The sequence below is a fragment of the Saccostrea cucullata genome, unplaced genomic scaffold, assembly GCF_032062105.1.
Source record: "Saccostrea cucullata isolate Sc308-1 unplaced genomic scaffold, CSIRO_AGI_Scuc_v1 ctg3520, whole genome shotgun sequence".
In the NCBI taxonomy this organism is placed as follows: domain Eukaryota; kingdom Metazoa; phylum Mollusca; class Bivalvia; order Ostreida; family Ostreidae; genus Saccostrea; species Saccostrea cuccullata.
In genome coordinates, this window is record NW_026934294.1 from 64,912 (window position 1) to 84,195 (window position 19,284).

Genomic DNA, 19,284 nt, shown 5'->3' on the forward strand with positions numbered 1-19,284 from the left:
AGTATGCAGTATTCAACAGAGAAGAAAAAAGAACATTGAAAAATTGTAACTTAAGTTTATCAATTAGAAATCACCACGAATTCACAATTGGCTTTTATGATTTTCATGACCAAAAATTATACCATGAATGTATTTTGATTTTGTTTCCATAAGAGGTGCAATCAAATAAATCAAATTTAACAAGGTATCATACAAAGTTACTTGTTATTTGTAGATACATGAGTTAATGTAAGAATGGGTGCGTTGAAATGTCACTAAACAAAGTATAATGCAGAATACAGTTGACAACCACTGAAACAACTGTAGATACATGTATTAATGTAAGCATTTCTCTTTGAAATGTCACTAAACAAAGTATAATGCAGAATACAGTTGACAACCACTGAAACAACTGTAGATACATGTATTAATGTAAGCATTTCTCTTTGAAATGTCACTAAACAAAGTATAATGCAGAATACAGTTGACAACCACTGAAACAACTGTAGATACATGTATTAATGTAAGCATTTCTCTTTGAAATGTCACTAAACAAAGTATGATGCAGAATACAGTTGACAACCACTGAAACAACTGTAGATACATGTATTAATGTAAGCATTTCTCTTTGAAATGTCACTAAACAAAGTATAATGCAGAATACAGTTGAAACCCACTGAAACAACTGTAGATAAATGTATTAATGTAAGCATTTCTCTTTGAAATGTCACTAAACAAAGTATAATGCAGAATACAGTTGACAACCACTGAAACAACTGTAGATACATGTATTAATGTAAGCATTTCTCTTTGAAATGTCACTAAACAAAGTATAATGCAGAATACAGTTGAAACCCACTGAAACAACCCTTTCTGACTCAAATGGATATCTTTTAAAGTTTTTCAAAGTTTGTCAACAAGCTTTTCCAGGATGCTATTCGTTTTCTGCTGCATTTCATTTAATTGCTTAAAGAGTGCGTTATCTCTCTCAGTCAGAAATTCTTTCAGTTCATCAAGCTTTCTTTTTTTCCCTTTGTTTTTCCTGCTTAAACTACTTGTTGATGTACTACTACTTGCTGTTTCCTCACCATCTTCACCATCTTGATCTTCGTCCGAGTCCTCAACATCATCGTTGTTGTTAATTTCCTTGGCTCCAAATGAGCTTTTCATGACTATTGGTTTGAATGAAGGGTCATTTTCTAAAATTGATTCCATTTCCGTTTCAAATGTGAATGGCTTTGGCCGTCTATTGCCAGTTTTCTTAGATTCTATCAAGAAGTGGCGGTAACTTCTCTTAAGAGAATAAAACTTCTCTCTACATTGAATTGCCGATGGCTGATAACTTGTTGCCCGTTTAATCTGATCTGCCACCATTGGCCACACTTTTTTGGAAAGAGCAAAATCACTGGTTTCTTTCTTCTTATCAATCAGAATTGTTAGAAGTTTTTTTGTTGCTGAAGTTTTCCAGTCAAAGCGTTTAACAGGCTGGTCCTCATCCTCATCTTCTTCATCATCATAGGTTGCCGTTACTGTTACTGTTTCCACAGTACTTGAGGATGTGCTGGGCCTAGTCTCTGCATTTGTCTGCTGCGACACAATCTGTGGGACTACAACATGGTCATCCACAATATCTATGTACACTGGATCATTTGGAGGGTCTGATGGGAGCAATGTAGCCAGTTCTTGTGAGAACTTTTCAAGATCTGAAAAAAATCATGTGTGTATTATATGACATCATAATATTAAATTAATTTACAAAAGATTCTTAAAAAATAATCATTGGAGATGAAATTTATTTTATTAAATCATTGCCTCCTTTGTTATTGTCATAATTTAACCATATGCTATTCCGTGTAATAAAATGGAAATAATAATAACAATAATAAAACTGGATAATTATGAATAAAAATATACGAAATGATTTTGATATCTAGACTTGATAAACAGCACTGGTGAAAACTGTACGAGCTAAGATTACATTTTAATACCCATCAAAGGTAAGTAAACAATTAATGAAGTTTTAAAATAAAATGTCTGGGTTGATTGAAATTATATATACATGTATTTCAGAAGCAGAGGTTTTATACATATATATTCAAAGGCAAAATTAACATTTGTTTCGTACATGTTGTAAATGTGAGCTAGCTTACAAAGAAATTAAATGTATCAATTTCAGATTCAGAAAAATAATTCAGTTTTGCTCAGAGTCATTACTATGACACATAGTTTACACAGAAAATATATATATTTTTTTTAACAAGTGCTGTTTTATAAATATATTTAACAAATGCCGTTTTACCTAAGTGCCATTTTCACCAAGTGCGCTTTCGCATATACTAAATGCCGTTTTCATCAAGTGACATTTTGACTGGGAACCCGCATTGTGCATACATAACAAACACGTGTTTAACTGTACATTTAATAAATATATGTTATGCTTACGATTAAACTTCTACAAAGACCGCCATGTATACTTACTGTCAGAAATCAATTTGACTAGGCTGCTCTTGACTAAAATTTTATAGGTTTTTTCTCCAAGTAATAGACTCAAGGGGAAAATTGTCTCTCTGAGACCAGGATCCATTCTTTTTGCCGCCATGTTGAAAATAACTGTGACGTCATTTACCAACATTAACCACACTCTAGACTGTCTGCAGAAAAATCTACCATTGGCAAAAAACGTTGGTACCACTGGCATGCCAATGGTATTTTTTTTTACCAACAACAACATTTGTCAACCAACGGCAGAACTGTGAACGCACCCATTATACCTTTTACTAAAGCATTTTCGAAAAATGAATTATAAGAGCGTTTTTGAAAAATTCTTTTATTTGAAAAAAAAACTAAAACTATGAATAGTAAGACGTGTTCGCTTTCATACCTTCTTGCATTTTTACAAACATTATTTAATTTATCTTTTAAATCGTCTACTTTCCAAACCTATGTAGCAATATACCATTATCAGCTACATACAGTTGAAAAAAATATATATATGATGATTTAATGCGCAAAACATTTAATAATTCAGACTGTCAGAAGGAGATGCATATTACTTTATGGACCTGATCCCACTCTCTGTTCATGATTGCGTTGTGTGATTTTATTTTCAGCTTTAAAACACTTTGTCATATCGATATATTTTATTTTCACTGAATCGGCCAGAATGCTGTGTTTTTATCATGATCGGGCAAACAATGTAAACTCCCTTTGATTCAATAATGATGGATTATTATAGTTGACAAGCTCATGATTAAAACCATAGAATTTGCAAATAAATGGCAATAAATAAGTGTTTGTCATTTCCCCCTCCTTTTAGTGTAGCATGCATTTGTTTATCTAATCACCTAAGGGACATAAATTTCATATGCCGTTTACAGAAGTAAACTGCTACAATAAATAATTTAAGATGAAGAGAAACAAGTTGTGATCATCAGGTTTTTCCGAAAGGGTCGTTTTAGTTAAGAGTCCTGTCTTTTTTCTAGGAGAATATCCAAGTATGAAAAAGAAGTGTTACACTCTGTGGTTCCTTTTCTTTGGAGGTCAAACAGAAACATGCCAGCGAATGAGCGCAGTAATGAAAATATAATGGAACATAAGGAGATAACGAACAGTATTCCAGATCAGTGCCATAAAACAATACAAAATAGGGCAGAGCAAACACGGACATCCAAAACATTAGAGGTTGGATCAGGTGCCATGGAAGAGTGAGCATCCCCGGTCACATCCGACGTGTGCTCTTTGTCATAATCGGGAAATAACGGAAAAATCAGCCGTCAACTCAGTTTATAAATAATGGACTAACATTTGGTATGTAAAACGTCAGTCAGCATTTCACTCAATGATAAATCGTATTGATTGACATGGTCATTGTATCGACCATAGAATTTACGAAATGATGACGTTTAACAATTGACAACTTGTTTGTTAATAATTCAATTTGTTGTAGAAATTGTACATACGTTTTTGCGTATCTTATCAACTGAGGTATGTAAACTTCGTATACAGGTGATGAAGGTATATTGCTGGATAATTAAGGGAAGTTGACGATAGAAAACTTAAAGTGATCACGTTTATCATAGAGTTTGGTTGTTAGCTTATCATTACCGTCTTTTTGAAGTAAAATATCTAATTATGAAGCAGATGTGTTAGACTCAGTGAAATCTTTTATCTCAAGCTTACCAGGATATATCATATCGACATAAAAATGTAAATTACCATTGCTAATTGACAATACGTCGTCGATATATCTAAATGTCAAGTTGAAAGCCACAGCAAGTGTTTTCTTCTTTTCACGCACAAGATTTTGTACAAATTCTGTTTCATATGAATATTGAAATACGACTGGTAATATCAAGGTGCAATTGGTACTCATGGGAATTCCAATAGATTGTTGGAAAACCTGGTCTCCAAAAACCACATAGATACTTAGTATTGTCAATCAGAAACTCAAGCATTGTTTTGATGTCGACTTCAGAATACTTGTGTGTACAATCAGAATGCTTTTTAACAAAATGATTTTGCAATTGACCAACGAAAAGGTAAGTAAATTTAAAGGTTCCATTTTTATTAAAAAAGCAACTGTCAATGATATCGAAAAGCCTGGACTTTAATTTATCGTGGGAAACGGTTGTGTATAAAGTTGATAAGTCGTAGGTTTTATAATAAGCTGTTGATTTTTGTAAAATGGTTAATTAACACAACGTCTTTGATGAGATATGAAATAGCAAAGTGTATTTAAGCTCAAACGTTCGTTCAAGTTATACAAATAAGGAGCAAAACAAATATATATCTAAATATTGAAGACTTCTGCTTAAGGATTTAAAATAAATGTTTTTGAATGAATTCTATTTCACACGAGTATGAAGATAGTTCTGCCTACAATGGATCGCAAGTATTACCAATTCTACAGATTCTCTTAAACTGCAAAACAATAAGGGAAGTTCCTAAGTGTGGACAAACCAACCTCAGCTGCCTAATTAATCTCTCTCTCTCTCTCTCCTTTTTAATCTCCTTACTAGGGACTCTGCTATTAACGCAATCTTACTTAATTATGATAGCTTTTCACACAAAGTGAATATTAAAGATTTGGCACTTTTGTTGTTCTAATTATGAGAGAGAGAGAGAGAGAGAGAGAGATTGAGAGAGAGAGATACATTTATTAACCCTTTTAATCGTTTCCCATATGTTTTTATGTAACACGTGCCCACTTTCTACGCTATTAATTTGACTCATCATCGAAGGCTCTAAAATTTACGATAATTGGTTCTTCTAATCATATACTTTCCCGAATCAAAGTAGTTGTTAGTGTTTTTGCTGATCCACTTAAAGCAATGAAAAGTTACATAAAAATATGAAACATAAAATGTGACAGCTGTCAGTGTGACGGAATAGACCAGTACGAGATTGATAATGTTTGTTGTTGGCACCATTTTAGGAGTGCTGATCTTGACTTTCCAAAACAGCAACACATGTGAGAGAAGGTTTGATGAAGATTTTTCATGTTTTTATTTTCTATGAATATTTCTTGTCTTTGCTTGTTTCCTAAATGATGCATAATTTCTCAGAGAAAAAAAATTCTGATGCCCAAAGCCATATCAATTACCCTATGATTTGTTTTTATTTCTTAAATGATTTACTTTAAAGTATATAATCAGTTGAAATGAAAAACATAGAGAAGGAATATAAATGATTGTATAAATTGTTTCAAATTGTACTAACATGTTAGCCATTCTTTTTTTAAGGGATGGTAAATGTTGTCTTAATTACTTCAGAAAATTAAATTTTTGCCATGGTAAAAATGCTAAAATAATTAACTCATTGATTAACTTCCTTAATTTTTTTTCTATAAAATATATAACAAAAAGTATAAAATAACAAAGTTTCCAGGATAAGATATCTTTTAGCAAACGTTGAAGCAAAGTTTCTGACATTTTAACTGTTTGTACGGTATCTTTATTTCAATAATTGGGAACATTGCAAGTAATGGGTATTAAAGGACTCTGTAGAATGTCCGGCTGGAACACACGGTGTTAACTATAGTGGAAAGTGTGTTGGTGGTTACTATGGGAGATCATGTCTCCAACCCTGTAACTGCCCAAGTCATCTCTGTGATGGAACAAATGGTTGCCCTAAGAACTACACGCTTGTTTCTACTAAAACAGGTTTATTAAAAAAAAATATTAAGTATAAATCTGACCTTTGACATACATTACATAAATAAATTCAGTTTGGAAGCAAACATAAGAATTAAGATAATTTTATTGACCATCTTTTATTGACATATAAGCTTTCACTATATTTATTGATATTCTTTGCATTAATCAGTTCCTACACCTTCAGAACGATGTGGTAATGGAATGATTTGTGGAGAGAGATGTAATTGCACAGGTGGCTCTTGTGACCTTTACTGTTTTCAAGGACTACAAGTTTCTACTCAATCTACAAGTACATGTTAGGTATTTTCTAAGAACTATTTTAAGTGTGAAGAGGTTCAAGTTGATGATTTAAATATGTCGAATAGGATTTTTTTAAAATGATATAATTGAATACTTTTACCATTTACGGTTTCTTGAAAATTACGTTTAACATGAACTATCTATAATAACAAAACAATTAAGCAAAATCTGTTCAGTTTTTTTTCATGAATATTGATGAAGGAAATGCAGTAAACAGTAGGACTATATATAGACACACATGTCCAAGGGTATTCATAGACAACGGGGTAATCGGGTATGTTGCATTTTGACGACTATTATTAAAAAGGTTAATATGCGTCATGACAGAGTATATAGTCGACACTGGTTAAAAGATAACTGTCATTATGAGTAAGACGCTTGCCATCCACATCAAAAGTGAGTTGTCTCTCAAACGTCCTACCTCGTTTTCTTGGCGCCATGTTTGTTTATCAGTATAAAATTAGCTACAGCGTTACTTGATGGATTTATTTAAAAATATACATTTCTCTCCTAGCAGGATTATAAATAATTATAATCGGATAACTTTATAGCGCGTTTAATTTTAATGGTGTAATTAAGAGTACTTTCGTTACCTTTATTGGTAAACAAGATAAATTTCAAACTGTATTTTTTAACTAGCGCAAATATTACTTTAATGTTCGATTCCGTGTATTACAACCTTTAATCACCAGGCAATTTATCCCACCTTTGATGATTTAGTGGTCAGTGTTTGTTCTTCTGTTTAGTATTTTTTTTATGGATTCTTGATAATGAATACTGTTTGTGATCTCCATATCTTTCATTACTCTGTCTCAGCTCTTCGCTACATTGTAACCATCAAAAAATCACCGCTTTCAACTTTAAAACGTAATTATTAAAAGTGTTCCAGCCACCTTAATAAAAATGATATTTGGAAACCGGTCAGCAGGGGATGCTCACTCCTCCATGGCACATGATCCCATTTCTGATATTTTGGGGTCTGAGATTTCTCTGCTCCTATTTTGTATTGTTTTATGGCCTTGATATTGAATTCTGTTCCTTATCTCCATATCCTTCTTTAATAATTTAATTCGATTTCTCTTGTTATTCAAAATACAAAAAAATGAAATATTTTCTCATTTTATAAATTCTATTGTTGAGCAATACGAAACTAAAAAAATATATTAAACATGATAGTATTTGTAAAAATGACAAAAAACAATGTAGGAATGAGTATAACAATTTCTATTGACGTGAGATCCGGGTCTTTGGAAAATTGTAAGTAGTAAGTAAAAGAATTTGCAACAAGTTCAGCTTAAGTATGAGTTACTGAACCATCATGTCGTCATTGGTTAAACTGTGAAGTAATGTTTTAATTCTACACATGTTTTGTTGTCAATCCAATCGCTGCCACAATTCATAGAGTGAAGTCTTCATTTCCTTCCTCCAAGCTAATTACGTCCAGATCAAGGAATCACTGCTCAAAAACCAGAGGGAACATTTCCTTGTTAATCAAAATTAACGAAGTTAGTAACAATGTAATCTTGTTTCCACGATGGATATAAGGATAGTGTTTTTCGTCATCTGTGCCTATTTTATGATACACTGTCCTGCTCAAGCACCTGTCAAAGAGGTACACATATCTGGAGACTTCGTTTTGGGAGCTTTGTTTCCAATACACGGCTCCAAAGACGGAACCTGTACGTCACAGGTCAACGAACAAGATGGAATCCAGATTTTGGAGGCCACCATTTTTGCTATCAGTGAAGTGAACACTTATCTGAAAGGAAAAGGATTTAGTTTGGGATTACTAGCCAGGGATTCCTGCTACGATACAAATATAGCACTAGAAAACGCACTGGAGTTTGCACAGAAGCGATATAACTCTCAGTCAAATAGGTTTGAGAACTGTACCTATTCTTCGACAGATGCCAACAACATCATAGGTGTAATTGGTCCCCCAAGAAGCAAGGAAACAGTAGACGTAGCAAAGCTACTCACGTTGTTCAAAGTTCCACAGGTAAAAAGGCTCAAGTATTCTAAATGAAAATATTTTTGGGAACTGTTAATATTTCAAAATCACGGTACATATGTATTGACATAAAAAACTTCTTTGTGTATTGATAATGTATACTACAAAGAGACGTTTATAACTGTTTTTACTTGTCCAGGCCTTGCACCTGTTCTATCTGATGATTTTTATACCCCTGGCTTGAAAAGCGGGAGGGTATATAGTAATCGTTATGTCCGTCCGTCCGTTTGTCTAGCTGTACGTCCGTCCATCTGTCTGTATGTCCGTCCGTCCGTCTGTTATGCTTTAGGGTCCTCTTCTTTTATCCGCAACTCCTCTCATACCACTGAATGAAATCTGATGAAACATTCAAAGAATCGTTATTACATATTACCATTGTGCATCTCTTATTTTACTTTTTGATCTGACACATAGTTTTGGTTTCCCACAACAAAACATGGACACTCCCATTATATTAATATGGGAAGTGGGGGTATCACTTAGTGTGCTCATTGCTCACATCACATTAACTCTAGTTTTCATTATCAAGCATAATTTATTGACAATTACAAGTATATCTTTTAGCTACGAATACAATATATCCCCGTTTAAACACAGATCAGTTACTTCGCCACAACCCCGGAACTGAGCGACAATGTTAAATACAAATACTTCAAGAGGACTGTTCCATCTGACACTTTCCAGGCCAAAGCATTAGTCAGTATAATGCGGTATGTAGTGTCATGTAATACATTGTGACTGAAACTATAGATTGTATCAAATTTTCTTGTACTTCACTTCTTAAGTTGAAGATGCATTGGGAACCTAAGCCATTTACTTGAGTATATTAGTCGGAAGAACCCCGATAAGCAGGCTAGTTACTCAACAAGACTTGCTGTAATTGCTGAAATATTACTTTGTTGCAATAGAGAACAATTTCAATTTGTTGTATCTATCTAAACATGTAAAAATGAAAATGGATTCGAATGAATTCCTACAAATATGCTTTTCTATAAACCATTTTCTTTTTTTGTGAGTAATACTCGGATAATTTTTTTCAATTATTTAAACATAATACTTCATTCTTGACAATACATGTATCTATTTCATCTTTTGAGACAGATAATTCATTTAGTTACTTCAAATTTGTGCCAAGATTTTCACTGTTTAATGAAATCATACGTCAGTTAAGAAGTTTTTCTGTCTGCTAATCAGTAACATATTTACAGTCCCTGAAACCTTCTACTTTCCCATTTTTCCGTTCGCTCACAGTTCGTTCACTGGTCGTTCTGCGTTTGTTCACCGTTCGTTCAGCGTGCGTTCACAGTTCGCTCTCCGTTCACAGTTTTGCGTTCACCGTTCACCTTGAGCTCGCGTTCATCGTTCACAAAACGTTCACCGTTCGCTCTTCGTTCCATTTACTTTGCGTTCATCTTGCGTTCACCGTTCTTTTATAGTTCATTGTCATTCGAAACTTCGAAGTGAAAAGACTTATCTTTTTGATGGTAAGGATTTTCAAGTTTTTTTTAATTAAATAACTAAGATATTGTGTTTGAAAAATAATTATTTCATTGCAAAAATTATCTATTTCTATTATTATAACTTAGCTAATACTTTATCCGTGAAATTTTCCTGGAAAATAATATATTAAGTACCTACATGTATGTAGAACAGTGCTAAATTATTATTACAAATGCTTCACTCACGGCAACATCTTGTTGTAATGTAAAAGACGAAAAATCATTAATGGATGGATAATAATCCCAGTTTTTACGAGACAAGAATACACAAAAAATTATTTTCTAATACGTATTAAAAAAATGCTCGAAAACATATATGAGAACTACACTTAGATCTGAGAATTATGAACAGTACTGCAGATATTCAGATATTCAGATAATTAAATATCTCTTAGAGCTAAATAAATTAATAGCATGATTTGAAATTTTATAAAGACACGGACTGATTAAAATGTAATAGACTAGAATTTTTTCTACTTTACGTTAAGTCTATTTTTAGAGAGGGAAAATTCCTTCATTCACTGCACCTAAATATATGTTTGCCATTCAGTATAATTAGGAGCCCTCCCCCCCCCCCCCCCCACGGCTCCTCATCTCCCGATATCAAGTACTTAGTCCGTATATCCAGAAACAGTAATTGTATCATGGCTGCGGTGTTTTTCCTTTGAAGAAAAGTGTACAATAACTGGAGATACACCGATGGGCGGAGCCAGGAAAAAATGTGCAGTGTAAATTATTGAACACCAAGACGATTTCATCATTTTTATTTACAACTTGCAAAATTTCTGCAAGTGAAATAAAAGTCTTTTAAATTATAGTGCGTATCGCAAACTACGAAATACTTTTACGGAACTCTGCAGATATTCAATCCTCTGCAACGAGAAATCAAGTTCTTGACATGAATTTCATACCGAATTATATTAAAATATCATGCTTATTGTAATATAGCGCTTTAGCAGAAAATACCATCTTTGTCGTGTTCTTTGCTCAACTATAATAAGTGCAGATGTACTTCATCCACAGATGAAAAGTTATTGACCCTGACACAACGTTTTCGTGAATGCGACAGTTCTCGAATATGTAAAATGATCAACGGGTATCTCAGTTTTTTTGTTGAGAATACCATTGTATTGACTATACATCTTACTAAATCATGAATTCAAATGAAATGGGTCATAATCTTCTATCATTAACTTGTTTGTTAATAACACACCTCGTTTATGAAATTGTTCACACATGGAGAATACATGTACATATCTTATTTACTGAAATACATAGGCCCCGAATGCATGGAATAAAGGTATGCTTCTTCATAAGTTAGAGAAATTGACGATTGAAAGTTTAAATCATTACATTATTTTAGCAAGCTTTGTTGTAAGACCGTCTTTTCTTATTAAAAAATATTAAAATACAAAACAGATTCGTCAAACTCTGAAGTGTTTCAAACTCACCGGGATATATTAAATCAACATAGGGATGTAATTAAATTCATTAATGGCAATTTTACAAATCTGTATGTTATAGTGATGTTTATTTTCAATATATTTTTTTTTCTTACTGCAGGTCTTTTGATTGGCAAAATGCCAGCATACTCTACGAAGACAGTAACTATGGAATTGAAGGATACACTGAGATCAGGGCTGCCGCAGGGGATGCAGGGATATCTTTGGGATTCGATAAAAAAGTTAAAGAATCAAGCAATGAGGATGAATTGGAAAAAATCGTGGAAGATTTGATGAAAAAGAAAATCACAAACGGTATGTTTATTACTTAAAATATATTTAAATGCAACAAATGAAATGTTAGCAAGTTAAAAAAAATAGATAATTCACCGTACACATTATGTTCTTATGGTTACCTATAAAGATGGTTATATTGATTTCAAAAACTTACACTTGCACAAAACACAAAATGTACGTAAAATATACTTTTACGAACATATAAATTGGGTAAAAAAATCTTTTTTTGATAAAGATATGGTTTCATTTAATATATAATGAAATTATGATGATCGAATAGTGAGTTTAGATAATGATTCAAAAAAAAGCCTAATATTTTTTAATTATTTCGTATCCATATTGTATGACAATTTATATCTCCAAGAAATACTAAGGATATAAACACTACCTTACCATTTTAATTATGATTGGCAGGGAAAAGATGAAATTTGTATCTTTTTTGTAATCAATATTAGAGTGTTAAAAATGAGGGAATAGAAACAATTTTGATAAGAATCTCCCTTTTCTGCAAACGTAATTAAGATTCAAATGCTAAATAACTGCCCCGCGTCTTTAAAAAAGAAAACAAATTAAATTCTTATAAAGAAATACCACTCTTAAAGTCACTGTTTTCCATTTTTCTTTTTTCTTTTTGTTGCGTTAACCTTGACAGCAAATACTTTATCTATTAGCCGATTGTTAACTGACTTTCTTCATTCAAATTGAAAGGCCTACTTTATAAACAATTAGTGGCAACCGATTTGTTTCGTTATTTTTCGATCATGACAAAGAACACATGGCCAGTGCGGTGGTCGACAGGAACTGCTAACTCCTCAATGATCCAACGAAGTTTAAAAGGCCCATATTTCTCTGCAACTTATTCGTATGGATTAAATTGACTTTAGAACTTTAATTCATGTTGACTTTCTCCAAACATTGCATTCAATGGACTTACAAAATGCTTGAAATCTTGATATTTTTATGTGCTTTCTTACCTATGTTTTAATGCGATGTATGACAGGGATTTGCTTAGGTGATTGTAAAAGCATCTTTTTGGTTAGAAATAAATTATATACCTGTGAGGACAAATGAGACGATTATTGCTTATTATTTAAATGATAAGCTATTATTTGAAAGCATTGACACAAGTATGGTTTATCTTTACAAAAAAAAAAAATCAGATAATTATTAATGGAATTTTTACCACAACCTTTTACTGTGTGGAAGAACAGCAGTTGTATAGAAAGTTATTTTTTCAGTCTTGTTACGGTCTAAAATTGCTTCTTTTTATTCTTACATAAACTATGTTTGTAGTTCTTATTTACGAGCTTTGCAATATTTTTTGTAATACTTTCAGAAGCTCACGTACTGTTATAAATAAATTCATGTTACATGTAAATTCACAATAATTATTCAAAATTTTTTTTCTTTATGACTTGAAGTGGTAGGGTACATTTGTTTGATTGAATTCAACAAGAGGCTATTTCATTTTCATTGCTTTGAATCTAACGTTAATTAAAATCATGTACATCGTGGAACGGTTTATCCGAGCCAGATCCTTACATACGTTTCTCCTTACATACCTGATTATGACATCAAAATATACGACTTTTCTCACTTAAAAGTTTTTTTTTTTTTATACTTTTGGCGATAAATTTGCTTCCATGTCTACTTTGTTAAACGTATATACGTGGTTTATATTTTTTATATATAAAAATTAAAATAAAAATGTTTCTTAAGGATTTCAATCCCTAATGATACCAAATTCTCTACCCTTAAATGTCCGATAATCTGATATTATATTAAAGCATGTTTAGTGGAAAAAGGATTACCCACGAGAAATTTTCAAAAAGTTCATTAATTAAGCAGTAGTTAATTAACAAAGATTGCATTGAAGTCTATGAAGAAAAGCTTTTTTTCAAAATAAAAATTCAAATGATTTGAATATCAATAAATTCTGTGGTGGAAAGATGTATTGAAATATTATAAATAGAATGATAATTGAAAACACTTTTTTCCCAGCTAAATATTTTTTAATTGATTTTTTTTTATAAAATAAAAAAGGGGAGATAACTCTTACCTAAATTCAAGGTCATGAATTAGGACACATCCCACTAAACTTACTTATAGTAATAAATGGGAAGTATGTCTAAATAAACTGAGTATTCAAGGCATACATATCTGTTATGTCGTCAATTTCATTGAATTTCTTCCTATTAGGGATTGAAGACCTTGAATATTGAGTATATTATATGTATATTTATAGGAAAAGTCGTCGCCATTTTATTCATGCAATATGACCTGGCATACAGAATAATGGAGATGGTAGATAAATTGTATAATAGTTCTGACGTCATTTGGGTCGGAGGTGACGCATGGATAGGAAGGGAGCCACCTAGCGGTCACACAAAAATTATTGAAGGAGCCATAGGGATAAGTCCTGAAACGAGAAAATATCCAGGGTTTGCCGAGTACTTCAAAAAGTAAGAATAGCCTTAAAAGTAAGTTAAGTTAGAATTTTCAGCAAAATAAACAGCTTTGCTTCTAGTATATTCATTTATGAAGTAATCGTTTTCTTTGTGTACAATAATAAAAGCAAAAATATGAATTAACTTTTATGACAAGGGTTTTGAACTTTGGAATTCTATGCAATATTTATCTATATACAAAGCAATGAATGGACGAAGTATTGCTTTGTTGTCATTTAATATTTACAATAAGTAAAACTTCAATCTTGAAATAGGTGTATTTTGATGACATATCCTTTCTCTGTATTTAGAATAAATATAAGTAACAGTCCTAATCCCTGGTATGGTGAATACTTAAAACAACGGTACGGCTGTTCTTTAACTGACAAGAAGAATAGCTGCTCTGACATGCCAATCAGAGGTACACAATAGTAGAAATCAAGTAAACTTACAGTTTGATACAATGATTATTGCCTTAAAGCAACTATATAATGTAATTTGATCTAAATTCTAATTAGAGCCACTTTATGTAAACTAAATTTAGATAACCAGACACTTGTGAATGAAACACGGAGATGAACTCAGAAGTCCATCATAAATATCAATTTAGAAGAGAGAAAGCACAGACCTATAAGATTCTTAGATTTAATTTCGTATAACAGTGTAATATTCTTTTATCTCAGTTTTTACAGAGATCACTTGATCAGCAATTTCTCCTATGTAAATGATTTAGTTAAAGATTTCAGAGAACTGTTAACAGCCTACAATGTCCGAAATGCTGTATACTCTTTTGGGAGAGCCCTGGAAAATATTCACACCTTACTCTGTGGAGAAAAGAGAAGTTTATGTCAGTCAATGAAAGCTAATCTTACAGGAGAACTCATACTCCAACATTTGTCCAACGCATTCAGTGAGTAGTTTATAAGAAATTAAAATCAACTTCTTTTGGGTTTTCATTTATAGAAAAAAAAAATTGTACTGATCACACATTGCAAAGTACAAATTGCTGTTTATGACTAATAATTTGACGAGAAACGTATTATTGACATTCAAACACATTTATCCCCTTTCATTTGTCTTTCAATATAGATCCATTCAACACGAGCTTCCATTTTGTAAATTGTGATGATGGTCCCATCCGATACAGCGTGTTACAATACAAGAGGCAGCAAAATGATTATAGATGGATTGAAAAAGGAAATTGTATGAAATGTTTGTTTTTTTTTTTTAATATATTTTTCAATGTTTAGTCAGTTTAGAAACATGAAACTTAAACATAAAACATGTATGGCTTCAAATTAATTCTCTCTGGGGAAATATTATAATTTAAATTTTGTCACGTTAAGCAATTGATATTAATCTATTATTATTTTAAAAGCAAAAATTGTTCATCATTACAGGTTATGGAAAGGTATTGATCAGGAAAACTATGAACGGTTCTGAGTATACCTCCTCCGTGTGTTCCCAGCCTTGTAAGAAAGGTCAGTATCGGAGCAGAGGCGAGGTTTGTTCATGGGAGTTCAAGGACTGTGACTTCACAGGTACGTTAAGGCTTCCCAGAAAATATTGCATTGTACTCTGTGTAGGGGGTTCAGGTAATCCGACATAGCTATGTAATCGGTGCCATTTGAACACTCAATTTATTGGAGTTTAAAAACGTAATGTATTTCATTATTATTCGTACTTAATTTATAATAACATTTTTTTCTACCTTGAACTTTCGCATGTTGTGTGCTTTAGTGTCATTTTGCAAAGTTTGTATTAAAAAAATAGCAGGATCAAAGTTGGGTTAAAATTAGATGCGAGATATCCCCTTTGATGCATGGCCCTATAATTTTATCTCCTTTAAGTTGATAGCGTCAGTTTGATTGGCTTTTCATCAGGCGATTTTTAAGGAATGAATGACATTGACGTATCACAGGAACGCTTACATTTTGAGGATCAACATGGTTATTACTGCATCATAATGCAATGTGCAGAAATGTGTGAATTTTCGTTTTGTAAATAGGTTAATTTTACTACGGTAAGTAATTGAAATATGTTTATGCAACATGCACTATTAAAATGCGGAAAAAAAATTCTTATCTGAATAATGTGGTTCTGTAATCATTTCGGAAAATAATTCATCTGGATTCCATTCCAAAATTTGTCACCCCGACGTGACTTTTGAATACTGTTTCTGAGTTACCTTTCAATTCATGCATAATTTTGTATTGTAATACCACAAGAGAAAATGCAAAAAATTAATATTAGATTAAATAAGAATAATTGGAAAAAATTATGAAAGTAATGAAGCAATTCCTTGCTTCATATAATCATTAAATGTACACATTTAATTCTGAAGCCAGGATTTCCCTCTGAAATACTGTATATTACATGTTGTAACCCGAAGTTCTGATGTTCTTTATTATTGTTTTATTTATACAATAAAAAAATATTCATATTTTTGTTTGTGAACATGATACATTGTGGTTATTTTTTTTTTTCATAGAGTAGATATATACAGTCATATATACTTCTGGAAAATGCTAGGACAGCTCCATATATGATGATTATGGTAACCACCGGCGGTAGTAGCAGATGTGTCAGATGAACTTAACACTCGACTTCTCCAGGAAGGATGGATAATTCAAACTGAATATATACAATTATTGATTGATACCGAAAATTTGATATCATGTAATAAAAGATCTATATCAATATAAGAAACTGTGAATTAACCGTAGTTATTTCTTTTTCCTCAATCTTTGCAGTTTTTAAAATATGGACGGCTTTCTTCTTTGCGATGTCCAATCAGAACTCTGATATTTAGCAACAATATTTGATTAAGATCCCTATTTTAATATATCTTATAAAAGTACTTAATTATAAAGAATTAATAAAATTTCATTATTTATTTATTCTTAAGGTACATGAGTTTTAAAGTAGCCATTTCTTTAAAAAAAATTCATTGTATATGTTATTTTATCACTTATCTTTTTTTTTCTTATGGAATTACTTTTTTTAACAGTATGGAAGGACCCACTTTTAGCAAGACGATGTGATTTCCATACCCTTATTCTGTCGCTAAATTGTATGTACTTAATGTCTTGTCGAGTCAATTTTTTTTCTACCAGGATAACGAAAATGGTTTGTGCACGTAAATTTTCAAGACAGTTTCATGATGGTTACAAGATGTTGGAGTATCTCATTGACAACATCTATATTGTTGTTGTTTTTTTTTTTTTGGACCTAGTTTTTCAACAATTAAGCTGTCTGAATAACATGAATGAACTATGCTCTTTCAGTTTTCCACTGACAGACGTCTCTATATGAGTAAAAAATTCTTTAGAGAGTAGTTAAACTGCATGCAATTAATAATTCATTAATAGATTTATTTTTCTCTTGATAGATATGTTATTAAAAAATGTACGTTACGAAGTTTATTAATTGCTATAAAAGGGTTCGATACTGTTTTGGTTGTTTTGTGTTAGGTATGTAAAAAACCAGTTTTGTCAAAAGTGGTCAGACCTTCAAAATATTATGTAAATATTATGTAAATAATATGTAAATACAAAATAATATGCGGCATACGTTAATTTACATAAAAAATCCCTTTATGGGAACGCTATATCAAAAAAGTAACAGTAGTTGCAGGTGTAACAAAATTAATACCCTGGAACAAGGAGATAAATTATGAAAATGCCAATTGTGCTGGGTACCATATATTTTCCCAAAATTGTCGCAAGTGAAATGGCCTTTAATTGTACTGACGGAAAGGGAGAGTACTTGTGGTACAGGGAACTTAGAATAACTTCTTTTTCGAGTCTGGTGTGTGTTATGCTCTGATTAAAACAGGATCGAGACTTAGCAAGATCACAACGGACACATGATTACTTCCTTAACCATGTTGATTGGTACCATGTAAAAGAGTGTATATGTTAATAAGCATACATTTGCAAAAAAGAATCCCAGTGGAAGAGGAAATATTTTGGGAAATCAAACTGTTAGCTAAAATTAAACTAAATTTTAAATTCATGTTGCGGATGTAATGAATTTAACAAACTATCAGACATTGCATTTGTAACAATGAATGAACACACATTGACTCTATTTACCATATTGTGCATCTTTACGGAGATATATTGTGGTAACTTATGTGGAGAGAGGTTTGTCTTAAGTGTGAAAGTTTATTCTATCTATTATGATTTAAAATAAGCAAGAAAAATAACATGAATCCTGTATATGTTAACAGGTGCTGTGCAAATTTTTATAAAAACCGGAACGGCTCTTGTATTGGTAAGAATACTTTTCTTTTTTACTTTGTTTATTTATATACCTCAAAAAATCTCATGAAAATGCAATACAGGAGACTTATAGTCCGACCGTAGAAAACACATTTCAACGTAGCTAACTTGTAAGTAAAAATTGGATTCGACGATTAAAATACAGTGTCAGCATTGATTGTATACAGCATTTCTTGGGCACAAAAGTAGGCTGTTTTATATGCATTTGAAAAATAAATTTGGCATTGAAAGACGTTCATTTTATGTCAAGTTCTGCAAACAATGAAATTCACAGCATAACACGGCAATACTATTAAGTTTTAATCACTTATTCTAGAATCTTGAAAGAAATACGGAAATATTGAACAGAAATAAGTCTAAAACGTTTAATCATTTATACAATACAAATCGAAAGCAGAGCAAAAAAGAAATAGAAATAGAGAAATGACATCAGTTGCCATTTAGAAGTGAGCATTCCCTTTAAAATAGATGACATTCGTAGGCAATTCTGTCTGTACAGAATGGCTTAGCAACCATTAGTGTGAAAATTATCAGTCAACGTTCTACAAAATGATATTTTGTATTTGCCGACATAGTCTGAAGAACTACTATGAATGAAATAAAGGATAAAGAGGAAGGTAATGTTTGGGTTTTATTGTGCCCTAAACATTTCATGTTCTTAAAAATTCATTAAATTGGTCTTAATATAATTTGAGTAGAAGAATTTGATAAATCATTCAAAATATTGCACAAAGGAGGACCTAGAAATGCGTATGATGTAAATAAATTTTTGTATTTCTACGTTTTATGCAGAAAAGCATCAAAATGAACCATTTTGTGCTTATTTTCATTTAGTAAAATAGTGTCTTCTTCCCGCATGTCACTTTTT

At 31.8% G+C, this 19,284-nt stretch overlaps 1 protein-coding gene across 1 annotated transcript; it reads left to right on the forward strand.

Moving 5' to 3' along the window:
• Positions 1–7,902: 7,902 nt before the first annotated feature.
• Positions 7,903–16,095, forward strand: LOC134240385 (metabotropic glutamate receptor 8-like). The gene is made up of 8 exons (XM_062722477.1): positions 7,903–8,433; positions 9,043–9,155; positions 11,508–11,701; positions 13,929–14,145; positions 14,442–14,551; positions 14,870–15,040; positions 15,220–15,333; positions 15,531–16,095. The coding sequence occupies exons 1-8, from the start codon at positions 7,969–7,971 to the stop codon at positions 15,737–15,739; spliced, it is 1,593 nt and encodes a 530-aa protein (XP_062578461.1). The 5' UTR covers positions 7,903–7,968; the 3' UTR covers positions 15,740–16,095.
• Positions 16,096–19,284: the final 3,189 nt, after the last annotated feature.

Excerpts from the sequence above, each read along its gene's own strand:
- LOC134240385 (XM_062722477.1), top strand. The coding sequence starts at position 7,969 with ATGGATATAAGGATAGTGTTTTTCGTCATCTGTGCCTATTTTATGATA. Across the intron at positions 9,156-11,507 it reads GCATTAGTCAGTATAATGCG|GTCTTTTGATTGGCAAAATG; the intron begins GTATGTAGTGTC and ends TTCTTACTGCAG. Across the intron at positions 14,146-14,441 it reads TTTGCCGAGTACTTCAAAAA|AATAAATATAAGTAACAGTC; the intron begins GTAAGAATAGCC and ends CTCTGTATTTAG.